We start from the raw sequence: 14453 nt of genomic DNA, 5'->3' as shown, positions 1-14453 counted from the left end.
GTCCTATGCTTAAGTGACTAGGCCACTCAGGTACCCCAGGAGGGGGACATTTTTTTAAAATTGTTTTTTAAATATTTATTTTTGAGAGAGATGGGGGAGGTGTGGAGTGGGCAGAGAGAGGGAGACACAGAATCCGAAGCAGGCTCCAGGCTCCAAGCTGTCAGCACAGAGCTTGACGTGGGGTCCAAATCCATGAGCCATGAGATCATGACCTGAGCCTAAGCTGGAAGCTCAACCAACCGAGCCCCCCAGGCGCCCCGGGAGGGGGATATTCTTTAAGGAGACATATGGTGCTTAAAGGAGCACACAGCAAAGGCCAGGTAACGACTACAGGTACCTGCAGCCAGAGGCGGGAGGAACAGGAAGGCGGTGGAAGACTTGGGTCTCAGGAAGCCTCAGGAGGAACGGCTTGTTGTGGTGTGTGGTTGTTTATTTTTGAGAGGGAGCCCAAGTGGGGGAGGGGCAGAGACGCCCAAGCAGGCTCCATGCTGCCAGTGCAGAGCCCTTCGAGGGGCCGGAACCCACAAACGGGGAGTTCAGAACCTGAGCGGAAGCTGGATGCTTAGCTGACTTAGGGAGCCCCCAGGAAGAACAACTTCTTAAAGGCTGTCACCCTTAGCCTGATTCCTGGCAGAAGCTACAGCGTGGAGAAGCAGAGAGAAGACATTTCTAACCCAAGGGTTTGTTTCATCCAAGAGATGAGAGGAAAATGCAGAGCCCATTAGGGAAACCCAGCAGTTTCCTTGGGGCAGGTGGTGCTTGTGGAAGGTCAAGGGTGACCCCGGGAGTCATTTCCATGGGATGATGCCATGTTGGGAACAAAGAATTCCAGGATGGGAGCAGCTCTGAGGTGGGCGGAGGCGGTGAGGGGCAGAGGGGAGGCCCTAAGTTGGTTTACTATGCTGTGTTTGAAGGACCAGGAGTCGCTCCTACTGAGAGGAGGCCGTGGGGAGCTGCAGAGGGACATGCAGCTCTGGAGGGGGGACCGAGGGGCACACGTTGGGGGACATGAACTGGGCAGGAGCCCATGCCCCACGTACATGGGACCGCAACCGCCAGCTTGATCTGACTGTCACATCTGATGCCACCGACTGCCAGCATGTGGAAATTGGGCCTCAGATTTCTGGGAATTGATTTTCAGGAAGGCTGGAAGCTGGAAAGTTCAAAAAAATGAGGTCTAAGTATTTTGACGTGGCCACTAATGTGCAAACCTGAAAGCATCCTCGGTAAAACCAAAGAGCGAGGGTGCGGACTGGCTGAGGTCCCTGGGTCACCTGTGTGTGACATCTGACCTACATGATGGGTGAGGGGTCCCAGTGACGGCCTAAGGGTGAAGCAGGAGAGAGGGGTTCTGGGGGAACATGGCGACGCACGCAGCAGAGGGCTCGGGAAAGAAGAGAAGTCCAAGCCATCCAACTTTGTGATCTGGAACAAAGCCACCTGTTTGTCTGTCCCCTACCTCCCTGCCTGCCCTTCCTTCCTTCGTCCCATCCCCTCCCGTCCCCTCCCTTTGGAAGACGGGTAAGGATAGAGTCTCATCATGAGGGCTCATAGGTAAGTGCTTGGCGAGGAAACTGAGGCACTGAGTAGAACGAATACAAATAATTCCGAAGGATGCGTGCGGCCTTTAAGAGTGTGTGTTTTTGGCTCACAAGATATCCAAGTTCCCCTTCTGGATTCCCCCACCCAACCACGTGTAAACGCCTCCTTTCCACCTCTCCACGTAAAGTGCCTTTGCCGGAAGCCCCACGCCACCCCTCCTGTGAGAGCTGCATTCGATTCTCAATGGAAAAGATGTGTGCCTTTCAGCTCACCTCTCGGTCCAGCAAGGCAGGTGACACGACAGTGACGATGTCCCCCTTTTCAGGATCAATGTAGAACATGTTTGGCGACGGCTTGTCAGGCGTCTGCTGACGGATATTGTACCGCAGGAGGGCATTATCTGTGGCCGGGTCGTCCGCATCAAAGGCTGTCATCCGCATCACTGTGGTCCCTAAGGGGGCAGGAGAGATGGGCAGGAGACGGTCACCCAGGGGACGGTGATGGGCAGAGACTCCCCCCCCTCCCCCCAGCAATGGCCACGGACTGATGCACCAGCCACTTTCCAAATTAAAAAGGAAAGCATTTCCAAAACCATGTTATATTTTTGCTGTTCTCTGACTCTCTCTCCATCACATTAAAAGACCTGAAATAAAGAAAAGAAATCTTTGCCGTTCAGCAGATTGACAGCTTCATTTTCCCTCCTGTGGATATGCTGTTTATTTTCACAGGCTTTCATTCAATTGTGAATGTGGCTGCATGACAATGGCCTTTATTTTCAAAGCTCTTAGTGGATGCCTATTACATGTGGGGCTCCAGGCTGCGTGATGAGGAAACAGAGGTGAGAAAAGGCATTCTCCTGTGTCCAGCAGGTCAGAGATTAGGAAGAGCGACAGCAGATTAAAAAAAAAAACAACGAACCATCACAAATGCATTGAGAGGCAACATTATGAATACATAAGAGAAGAACTTCATCTGACCTGGGGCTCAGGAAAGATGCCAGTGCAGGCACCTAAGGAGTGAGTAAGCAACGTGAAGGAGGGAGTCCACAATGGGGAAAGGGGGGGTTCCAGTAAAAGGGAATGTGAACAAACGTCATTTGAGCCCCCATCGTGTGGCAGCCACTGTCGGAAGGACTTCAGATACACAGACGATATGGATCTGAAGGCGATGTGGACTATTTGCCTATGTCAAAGGTTGATTAGGGTGTCAGATACTGGGTCTTGCTCACACACAGCTAATATGAAGAATTGGTGTCAGCTACTTTGGAGGACATTTGAGTAGCAACTAGTAAAAAAAAAAAATACGTTTACCCATTTGGCATCTACTGCCAAGAAATACTTGCATGTGGGGCACCTGGGTGGCTCAGCTGGGTAAGCGTCTGACTTTTGATTTCAGCTCAGGTCATGATCTCACGGTTTGTGGGATCAAGCCCTGTGTCAGGCTGTGTGCTAAAAGCATGAAGCCTGCTTGGGATTCTCTCTCTCCCTTTCTCTCTGTTCGTTCCTCTCTCACATGCTCTCTCTCTCAAAATAAATAAGTAAACTTAAAAAAAAAAACACCTGGATGTATCAACAAAGGTTCTTGCAAGGATATGCACCACAGGATTATCCATCACTGTGAAAGATTTGGAAACAACCTAACTGTCCACACAACAGAGGATGTGCTAAAATGAGGGGATTCCCCACACTATGAAAAATTTTGTAGCAGGCAGAAAAAGGTTATAGGTCTAATGTGTTCTAACATGGAAGGCTGTCCAAGATAGAGTACCATGTGAAATGATCAGGTTGAAGAATGTTACTCACAGTACGGCATCATTTTTGTGGACCCACTTCCACACAGAAAATGCCACAATATGTTATAAATATATTTTGCAGATACAGTTTATGCCCATAAAAGCATAGAAGGTCTATGAAAGTGGACTTCACATTGGTGAAGGGGAGCAAATTTTGCCACTCCAAGATATGCCTCTTTGGCATATAGATTATTTTAAGCTGGTTATTTTTAAGAAGCTGCAGACACAAGAGAAGTTCTGAAAATCAAGAAGTTACACCTCTTGTAAGGAACATTTCCATCTGTAAGGGAAATCTTCATTTATAAGGGTGTTACCCTCACTGTACCAGGATGAGAAGGATAAGTCTAAATCTTGAGAAACTGTTATCAATGGAGCAGGTAGGGACTAAAATCTGCATAACAATTCTACCCTCACTGATTGTATTTTTTCCTGGTCACCTCCCATAACTCGCCCCTCCCCCCACTTCTCCCCATCTGTAGCTGAAGATGGTATTTAAGGTTATGGCTTCAGGCATTTCAGGAAATTATTCCATTTGCCTGTCTCTCCCATGTACATAGGAGGTATACAGGTTGTTAAACTTTTGTTTCATTTTCTCCGGTTTATCTGTCTCATGTCAATTTGATTCTTAGACCAGCCAGAAGAACCTTGAAGGCCAGAGAAAGAATTTTCCTTCCCAACAGGGGTTATATATGAGAAAGTACAAGGGGGATTGGGATTAAGGATGGTGAGGAGGAGGTTAAGATTTTGGCCCAACCTATAATGTTTTGATCATTTTTTACAAGGAGAATGCATTACTTTTGTGATTAAATGTTAATGTAAAAGGATCATAATTATAAATACTGTTAATCTAAAAATAAAATAGCCAGTATTTTACTAGCAAAATAGGTTATTCAGGAATAGCAGAGAATTGCAATTCTGGACCCGCAAACTACTACAAAGCCATCGGCAAGTCCAACAAACAAAGGGGAATGATGTTATTTTATCAAGAAGTAAGAAGTTGGGGAGGGGTTGTTTTGAAGGAAAGTCCACTGGAGAAAAGCAAGAGTTCAAAGTGATGACAGTTACTCATTGGCTGAGTTGTAGGGGTGGTCGATTTCTTGTGCTAGATGCAATGTGCATCCTTCCCTGTGGGGACCTGTAATTGATAATTCTTTCTTGTTGAGGGTTCTTCTGTTGTGTCTGTAATTGACAATTCTCCTGTAATTGACATGGAGCGGTGTGCTCGCCTTTCCAAACTTCCCCTTGCCAGCCCCACTTTAGTAAGGTTTCCTTGTATTGATTTCACAAGCCCAAAAGAAGCATGGGGTAGAACAGAATCAGGCATATTTGCCTGAGGGTCTTGACAATTGCAAGCCATGTATCTGGCTCAGGGCGACCTGCCCAACTATAATTTTTCATTGCAGTCTACTCTTCTAAGAATATAGGGCCCACCTGTGGATTCTGACCCCTTCTGGACCCACAAAATGTGAACTAACGGGTAAGAGATGAAAGCAGTCCAGTCCAGTAGTACCCCGCAGAAGTATTCACATGTGGAAAATATCGAACCTTAAAGCAAACATGAAATTCATCTGGCTTAGCTGCCATCTTTTTACTCCTTTTCCATCTATAACAGTGCTTCTCAAACCATCCAAAGTACTTTACTTTTTCTCGCAATCGGAAACAGATTAGCAGCCATTAGCTCTGATTGATCAGGCAAACAAGGGGATCTGATCACCATAAGGCTGGATGGATTTCTAGAGCAGTCTCAGTGCTGTCATTAGGCTGGATACATCAGGCACATTTTCTATTCTACAATGTTTCTTTGCCCCTCTTTGTTTCCTTGTTTCTTTCTTTTTTAATAGTTTACTGTCAAGTTGGTTTCCATATAATACCCAGTGCTCCTTCTTTGTTTCTTTGTGAAATTGTCGCAAGGCAAACTTCAGGGTCCAGGGCAAGAAGAGATCATTCTTGGGGGCGTCTGGGGGGCTCAGTCAGTTAAGTGTCTGACTTTGGCTCAGGTCATGATCTCACGGTTCGTGGGTTCGAGCCCCACCCTCTGGCTCTGTGCTGACAGCTCAGAGCCTGGAGCCTGCTTTGGATTTTGTGTCTCCCTCTCTCTCTGCCCCTCTCTCGCTCATGCTCTGTCTCTCTCTCAAAAATAAGTAAACATTTAATAAATTTATATATATAAATTATATATATAAGAAATATATATATAAATTATGTATATATTATATATAATTTATATATATATGTATAAAAAATATATATGTGTGAAATAATTCTTGGCTTGTGCCCCTACCTTATCTTGCCCTTTGCCTTCGGAAAATACTAGCAAACAGTTTGGCACTTTGTTTCCCACTGACACACACAATAGAATCAGGGTCTTTTTCTTAACCTGGCGGTCCAGACAGCCATTCCCTGTCTAGAAGGGTGACTCTTACTTGCCTCCCTGGTCTAGGAGAACATGATACTTTCACCAGGATGGCTTCAGAAACCAGAGGCAGCCCTCAGGCCTATAATCTCGCCACGGACATGCTCGGTGAGTTCCTTGTGGCCAGAGGCATGAAGGAGGCCTCAACGCTATCAATTCCACAGGAAATTGTCTCTGGTTAAGTATGTATGACCCAGCGCCTTGCACTCTGTTAATGTCTAATGAATGCTTGAGTGATGGGGTCTTTGCCCTATTTAATCTGCTTTTAATCGAAGTCCAAGATGAACAAGGAAAATCATGCATAAAAGTGAAGCCGTCAAGGCTTGCATGTGGCATGGCTCCCCCTAAAAGGATGAGGGGAAGGAACAAAGACCTTGAGGCTCATGAATTTTCAATTTTCACCAGGAAATTCACTGATGATGCCTTTTTTGGTGGTTATCGTTACAGATTTAATAACATAACACAAGGCTATACTGGGATGCTCCCAAGTTACCTCAAAAGTGCTTTTTCTTGTACGAATCATTGGGGAGCAAGTGAAGTTGATCTTACGCACTGCCTTCGTCCCAGCCCCGACATGGGTACAGAACAGGATTTATGTCTGCGGCCCACCTCCATGGAGACTGAATAATGTCTAAGTCACATCAGTACATTTGTAGCATTGAAGAAGATGACCTTGCGGTGATGTTTAGGTTCAGGTCTTGCTGTGTGAACACAGGCAAGTTATTCAGACCTACCCAAGCCTCAGTTTCTCCAGTTGCAACAGGAGGATATTAGAAACACTTTCCTCTTTGGGCTCCATAAGGGTAGTATGGGATACTGTATTAAAGAACTTGGTGTAATACATTAGTGTTCTGAGGAGGATGCCTTTTCTTACCCAACCTGCCCCGGGTTCTGAGGCATCATGGTGGTGTAGGCGACAGCCTCAGACCACGGAGCCATCCACAGAACCCGGTACCTGCCGCGGTGAGCCCAGCTGCCCATCATCCCTGAGTCGCCCTGCCTCACCTTCTCCCTTCCACCCTGTCTGTGGTCTTAGTTTGCCGATCTGGGCTTCTACCGTGAAAATCACAGCTTTATACTAACACAGACACGTGCACACGTGTCCACACACACGCACACTCAGACACACATTCTGTAGGCTATGCTGTGGTAGGGTCCCCTCCCTAAAGAAAGAAAAAAAACCCCTCAAGACAACCTGGCTATACGCATAGGTGACAACATCCCTCAGAACGTATAACTTGAGACCACTTAATCAGACTATGTGTTTGTCTGTTACCATATATGGAAGACAAAGAAATATAAAATACATAAAAACAATGCCTTGTGGTGTTCGGGGCTCAGTTCTTCAGGTACGAACCCAACTGAGCGGCGTCAGCACATATAAGGTTGCTTCCTGGAAAGAAAAGCCTCAGTGTCATGACTCTCTATGTGAGGATCCTGCTACAATGTTGCAATGCTCTAGTTTTCCTCTGGACTCAAGGTTCTATCCTGAGTCCCAGTCCATCCACTGGGCCCAACACCCTGCTCTTTCTAGCCCCTCCCCTGGGGGCCCTATAATGATTTTCATACTTCCAGGTTCTTCCATGGCTGGATAAACCAGCATTTCCTGGACTGTATCCAAGGAACTTTGGTTTCATGAGCTCAGCAGAGAAACCGACTTGGGAAATACGCAATCACCACCGTGAAGCAAGTTTCTATCTTCATTAAAGACGTCTCCTGTCTTTAATCAGCAAACCTGTAGCATCAATCTCCAAGAGAGAACCAAATCTGCAGCACTTCCCTAACTTCTCTGTTGACGAAGCTTCTTCCCTTTAAGAGTGTCTTTCTGTGATCAGCCACCTGGTCCTAGACTTGAGCCCTTGGAGGGAACAGACTGTTCACAGCTCATGAGCTCAGTGTCTGACACGCAAGAGGTCCTCTATTAAAGCTGTGGAGAATCGCATTCTTGCAATTCACTCAAGCTTTGTCTTATTTCACAATAACCAAAAACCATGAAGAACTTGTTACTGAGAAGAGTGGACAACATTGCTTGCACATTTTTCACAACCAGGCATGCTTCACTACCACCTCTGAATATTTTTTTGGGGTCCTTGGAGGCCCTTGTTGGAACTGGATTCAGCAGGCTGACGCAGCAGGTAGATGCCAGGAGAGCTGTTACAGTGCCCATGGCGGGCATCCGTGCCTTACCCTTTGCCTGAGCCCACACCCTGGACTCCCAGAAGGGTTCACTCACTTCCATCAGCCCAGAGGCTTTGCCATCCAGGCTTATCTCATGCCTGTGTCTGTTTCCCGATGGCAGAGAAAAGATAATTATATGATAGACACCCGTGTGGGTCTCTGAAACACATTTCTGCCTTCTCCCCCATCATAATATTCTCCTGAGTGTCAAAATAAATGATAATCGCCCTGTCACTCCCAGATGAACTAGCTACGGCCCCTCAAAAGCAAATAAAAGAATTATAGGCTGTTAGTTGAAAGTCTCAAGTCGGCCTGTCATTTTCTTTGATTGAAGGACATGGCCGCCAACACGACAGGCTGATAAACAATTATGATAGTTTTGGTTTGGTCACATAGTCCCTTCCTCTTGGCCGCATGTCTCTGATTACAGAAAGTGCCACCTGGTGTTACGACCTTAAATGCTGGTGTTCAAAGTTTCGCTTCCCGGTGACTTTGCGCACCTGTGAGGAATGGTGAGGAGACCCCAAGGTGAGGGGCTGCTTTCAAAATCTATGAAAGGGCAGCCAGCCTCAGATGGGAGGGGAGGGCTCTAAAATACAGCTCACTCCGTGCCACAGGCAACACAATGATTCTGTTCTTGAAATTTCTTTGACCTCATCCCCAAACACCTCCTTCACGTGATCAAAATTATCGGACTCCTTTTTTTTAAAAACCATATTCCCATAAGCAAGTAGTATATTGAGACAGGGACATTTCTGAGAGCCCGGCTTGGGCAACAGCACATTTTCCAGGGAGAGGCTGAATCCAAAACCCAAGATGATCAGAGATGGTGGACGTCATCAAGTGAGGCCCCTACATGTGATGAATTGGCACGTCATCAAAAAGCTCCAACCTCACAAGAGGTAGTGCATCCTGATGGCACCCGGACACCAATCTCCGGAACTAAGTGTCCTAAGAGATGTGTGGCGAAGGTTACTCAAAAAGAGGGTGTGACCTCTGACGTTGGATTGCCTGACTTATGCCTTGTGTGTTTATTCCCACGCACAGGAGAAATGTCCTGAGACGTTTAGCACCTCAACTTGTGCATCTGGGTGACAGGGACATGGAAGCCTCTGGGGCTACGTGTAGTTGGAGTGACACCCATTTGGAAATGAAATCTATTTCTCTTGAAACTCTTCAGTTCGAAGGTGTTCTGGGCATCCTGGTTCCAAACGTCCAACCAGCGACTGCAGATGTGGGATGCCACCAAACTGGCCAGCTTTTGCCTGGGACTGAGGGCCATTCCAGGACAGTCCTGGGCAAGTTTGCTTTCAGACACAGACGCATCTTCTGGCCACGACAGCCAGAGCACAGACATGAGAAGTGCTGCCGAATGTGCCTTGAGCAACACAGGCCCCAGCCACTCATCGGACTCACTCTGTCACATCATCGTGGGACAGCTTCCTGCCAGGCAAGGGATACAACCCAGCTCTCTCCTACTAAAGAGAGAGAGAAGCAGGTGTGCAAATTCAAAGCAGAGCAGGGTTAGAGCGTGGCATTACCTCCTGGCCTCACCATGGATGGGCTGGGCCTCCTTGGGAAACTTCCTTTGCTTCACCAAACCTTCACAGTTTCTCCCATGATGGGCTGTTGTGGGCATTGAAAGTACAAATGCAGTGTTTCTCAACCTCTTTTTTTTTTTTTTCCCCACTATTACCCATCCCTCCCTTCCTGAGTCTTCTTAGACCTTTATTCCCCCTATTTTCCATCCCCGCCATGAATGCACTGTATATCTATTCATGTACTATGACCCCTTTGGAGGGTCGCAAACCACTGCACTATCCAATATTTTTAACGTGCCCCCAAGCACCAATTTTCTCCTCCTCGGGGTGATATTATCCCCACTGAGAATGTACAAATTAATGAATATAAAGTTCAATGCCCGGGCGATGGTAAATACTCAAGAGTTATTAAGTTTTATTGTTATTTTTATTGATTGCTACAATTTTGCCACTCAGTTCTGGGGGGACCCACTACTGTGTATGATGGTGATGAGCGAAACCTTGTGAGACGCAGCCACTTACTAGCTCTAGGACACGCACTCAGCATCTGCTGAAGCAGGGATTAATTAAAATCTCATAGGGACACAGCTCCTTTCTTCCCTTGGACAAGCCTGGAGACTTTTGCTGAGTGCAAGCAAGTGTGAATCAGCTTCCTCTGGTCTCATCAATGTTTTCCGCGTACACAGGGATTAATAGGGAAACTGTCAAATGATTAGTGGACAAGAGCTAACCACAGCAATTTGATAGGCATCCAGAGGCAGCCCCCATTCCGCAGTGCGTGCATTCCCAAAAAGTCACCCATGTAATGAATCATAAATAATGTCTTATTTTCCCATTGACCTACATTAGCATTTCGCACCTGCTTTATCTTCATTTGAGGTGGGTGTCCAATTGGAATCTGCTCCTCATAATTCACTTGAAGTTTTTCTGCTTATCTCTCCGACACTGTGCTAGTGGGTGCTGTAGGGAAGAGAGGTTGGCTCTCTGCTCTGGGTGTGGAGACTATTAAAGAAAGCCAGGCTCAGAAGTGGAGAGAAAAGGGGACATTTAGTCACTTTGTTGCTTCTTTGTGGGGGCTTCCCTCTCTTCCTGCCATTATCTAGAGACTGTCATTCACCAGCACTGAGTCCTTATATTTTGAGTATGGTGATCAGGCCGTGCATCAGATCCACAACGTTCTTGATAGTGAAAGTTTTGATGAGGAGGTCAACGACCTTTAGCCTTTCCTCTGACAGTAGCTGGGCCCCATTGGCTCTGATGGTGAGACTTTGACTCCATTCCCAGAGTGAGGTCAGGGAGCTGGGCCAGGAGTGAGAAGCTCAAATGCTGACCCAATGCCCACATGGGTAACTTAATGTGGGTAGAGTGATTTTTAGACAATTGGGAGCAGTGTGGACTGTGGCCAACTGGAGGGTCTATGTCCTGCCTAAGCGGCGGCCGCCTTTAGCTTCAGGTAATTGCCACATTTCTGAAACACAAGTCTGGAGAAGCAAGACCCTTTGGTTTTTCAAGAAAAGGTGGGGTTTTGAATTTGCATGCAAACTATCAAAATAGTTTGATAGTTTCTGCGTTGGACACCAGTTCAAAAATTTAAAAATAAAAGATCACTGAGTGAGACAAGGAACGCCAAACACAACAGGTTATGGCTCACCCGCTTTCAGCTTTTGTTGCTATCAGTGGAGCCAATTCTTTGCCCCAAGGACATGAGCTAGATGTTGTTAATGTGTCTGCCAGTGATAAATTACAACTTAAGAAAATGGTACACCTGCTATAAGGGTCTCCCTTCTTCCTTCAGTCTCCCTTTTGGAACAGGAAAGTTCTCTCCCATGGTCCCAGGACCCAGCAATATAGGAGGCAGTAGACACACGATGAAATCACATCATGTGATGCAGATCTCATGTTTGATCCTGTACTGACCACGGGAAGTATGTCATACTGGAAGGCCCATTGTACAGGTGACAAAATGAAGACGGAGAAGGCCACCTAGCTAATTATCCCATGGCCAGGATCTGAGCTCTGCTTTGCTGAAGGGACCGTGGCACAAACTTAACACTCATTCTTCCTTTGCTCCTGGTTTCAGCTGGCCACGCTGCTGACCAGCCCGGGTACTGGACACCTCGGCTTCTCCAGCAGCTAACCCGGCCATGGACTAAGCCTTGTGTGTGAGGTCCCTTTAAGGAACCTCAACCAGGAGATGAGCACTTTTGTGGCACCCCTCTCCTCACTTCTTGTTCCCTGCATTGCACATGTGATGACGATAGTCTTAGCAGCCATCTTGGACCATTAGGTGGCCCTTCGAAGAGAAGCCACGTGATGGGAAGGTAGAGCATAAAGACAGAGGCATCTGAGGCCCTGAGGCCCTGATGACTATGGGGCTCCAAGGGAAGCCTGGAATGTCTCCCTCCAGCTTTGTTTACTTGAGCAAGAAAGAAATGAAGAGAAAAGTAAAGCCCATCTTGTTTGGAGCTTGGGTTTATTGTTCCACGCAGCCACAGCTAATCTTCTCAATAAAGGCAGGAAGTAAAGATGGAAGAAAAGAAATAAATATATTTTATTAAGTAGTATTACCCTAGAAAGTGAGTTTTGTTGCTTTAGCCTAGAGCTAGATGACATTATTTTAGAGACAAGTAGAAACATTCAGTCAGTTCCTCATGCATTTTCAAATATTTAGACAGGTTTCCACTTATCTAAAGTGTCCTGAATCCAGAGACCGTCTATCAGGAGGTAAGAGTGGCCCATTAGTGGTGTCCATGAGCTACACCTCCTCTAAACAACACTCATGTATTGTCCCTTCCACATCGACTGTGGGCTTAGGCACGTGACTTCCTTTGGCCAGCGGGTCACGTGGAAACACACAGAGGCACAAAAGTGCTCGAGCATTGGGACCTGTCCTCCGGGGGCCTGGCTGCCGTCTGAGGGGATCTGGGCTTCCCGGCTGGAGGAGTCACGTGTCTGCGAGCTGATGCTCCCTGGCGTCACCCCTAACTAAGCATCAGACACGTCAGCCAGATCATCTGGCCCCAGCGGAGCTCCCAGAGGTCAGCCGTCACATCTACATGCGCAAACATCAGGCACCGCCACTACAAGAACCATCCGGCTGGACCCATCCCGACTTGCAGAATCACGAACAAATAGTTGTGTTTTAAGCCACTAAGTTTTGATACATTTCATTTTACAGCAATTGATAACTGGCAAAGAAATAGAAGTGGACTGATCATCACACACACGTTACAAAATACCAGATAACTTAAAAAAGTAGAGCTTATTTTAGATGTGGGAGCTTCCATTTAAAATAACCAACTATGGGGACCTGGGGGGCTCAGTCGGTTGAGCATCAGACTTCAGCTCAGGTCATGATCTCATGGTTCATGGGTTCAAGCCTCGCATTGGGCTCTGTGCTGACAGCTTAGAGCCTGGAGCTGCTTCAGATTCTGTGTCTCCCTCTCTGTTCCTCCCTTGTTCAAGCTGTCTCTCTTTCAATGGTAAACATTAAAAAAATTAAAATAACCAAGTAGCACAGCACATTCAGAGGGTACACCAAAGTAAAGACGGATAGCTGCAGGCAAAGAAATCAAAGGTCGGGCTTGGGGTCCACTAAGGACGTCACCACTAAATCACACAATATGTTGACCACTGAGCATGTTAGTTCACTAATGATTTCCACCACCACCTCCCACCCCCAGGATAGAACAGAATTAAACCAGCACAAAGTATATGCTCCTATGCAGGTCTGAGCTGATTCAGTACCTTCAAATAGGAAGACAGCCCTGTTCTTACAAAGGAGAACACCTTCTATGGGAGACCGTTGCTCATTCCTTTAACAACGGCCACCAGCATCTATGCGCAGCTGCAATTACCACAGGCTTAGTCTGAAATGCGATAGACTTCTCTGCTCAAATGTACCTCACCTCCCTTGAGCTAGCTGGTTTCTGAAGTACGAATTGGCAGTCAAATATGTAATAAGTTATGATGCGTTGAGCAATAACCATCTCCCATCTGTTTTCAGAGGTTGTTTATTTTTATACCCATGAAGAGATGGTGGCGACAGAACCACCCTACGATTATTTGAATCCTTCAGTTCCTCCTTGCCCATCGCTCAATCTTCACAGCACCTTTGCCCTACTTTTCTGGCAAGCTGCTGCTTAACTCAGCCGCGGAAGGCCAGATTTTAGGCAAGAAAATGGGATTTTTGAGACATAACACGTGGCTAAAACTTTATCATGACTCACTTTATTGTCTTGAGTAATCTTCATCTCATCCAGAACGTTAAGGTAATATTTTTCTCAAAAACCTTATAAAAATTCTGTTTACTCTTTTTACCTATCACACCTTTTTATGCAGCTCCTTTTTAAGGGATACAGGGTACTCTGTGAATGATCTCATTTTGCCTAAAACACTTCAAAAAAAGGCAACGTTAAGTGGAACCTCTATCCCTAATATTCCAAGGTAATAAGAAATCTTTGTATTGGATTTGCATGAGGTGGCAAAATTCTCAAATATGAAACTACATTTCTATGCAACTCTAGAAGAAACCAAAGGAAATTGTGTATTTTTGTTGTTATTGTTGTTTAACCAATTTAAGGGATTATTTTACAAGTCATTTTAGATTTCCTTAGAGCAGTGGATTTCCACAGGGGGTGGTTTTATCCCTCAAGGGATGTGGCGCAATGTCTGGAGATATTTTTGGCGGGAGCGGCCGGGACAGGGTGTGTGGTAGCCCTCACCACTGGTGGATGCAAGTAAGTAAGGCCTCTGTGATGCCGAGGACACCCCCACCACAAAGAATACACAGCCCCCGCTGCCCACAGTGTGTGGGCTGAGAGACCCCAACTTAGCGTTACTGAGGCCAGGTGTCTGATACTAAAGGCACTTTTAAAATCCCACACTCAAAGGGGCACCTGAGTGGCTCAGTCGGTTGAGCGTCTGACTTTGGCTCAGGTCATGATCTCCCAGTTCGTGAGTTCAAGCTCCGCATCAGGCTCTGTGC

The 14453-nt window shown here is 46.5% G+C and overlaps 1 protein-coding gene across 1 annotated transcript in view; it reads right to left on the bottom strand.

The window, feature by feature from the left end:
• CDH13 (cadherin 13) overlaps positions 1–14453 on the bottom strand; it is a 1034982-nt gene that overhangs the window by 243952 nt on the left and 776577 nt on the right. Inside the window, exon 7 of the mRNA XM_039227348.1 lies at positions 1815–1993. Coding sequence (XP_039083279.1) covers positions 1815–1993 — 179 coding nt within the window. The remainder of the gene's footprint in view (positions 1–1814; positions 1994–14453) is intronic.

Source organism: Hyaena hyaena, unplaced genomic scaffold, assembly GCF_003009895.1.
Source record: "Hyaena hyaena isolate Hyena2069 unplaced genomic scaffold, ASM300989v1 scaffold_1, whole genome shotgun sequence".
NCBI classification, from domain to species: Eukaryota; Metazoa; Chordata; class Mammalia; order Carnivora; family Hyaenidae; genus Hyaena; species Hyaena hyaena.
The sequence above is the reverse complement of the archived record's forward strand: the minus strand, read 5'-3'. Positions and strand labels throughout refer to the sequence as shown.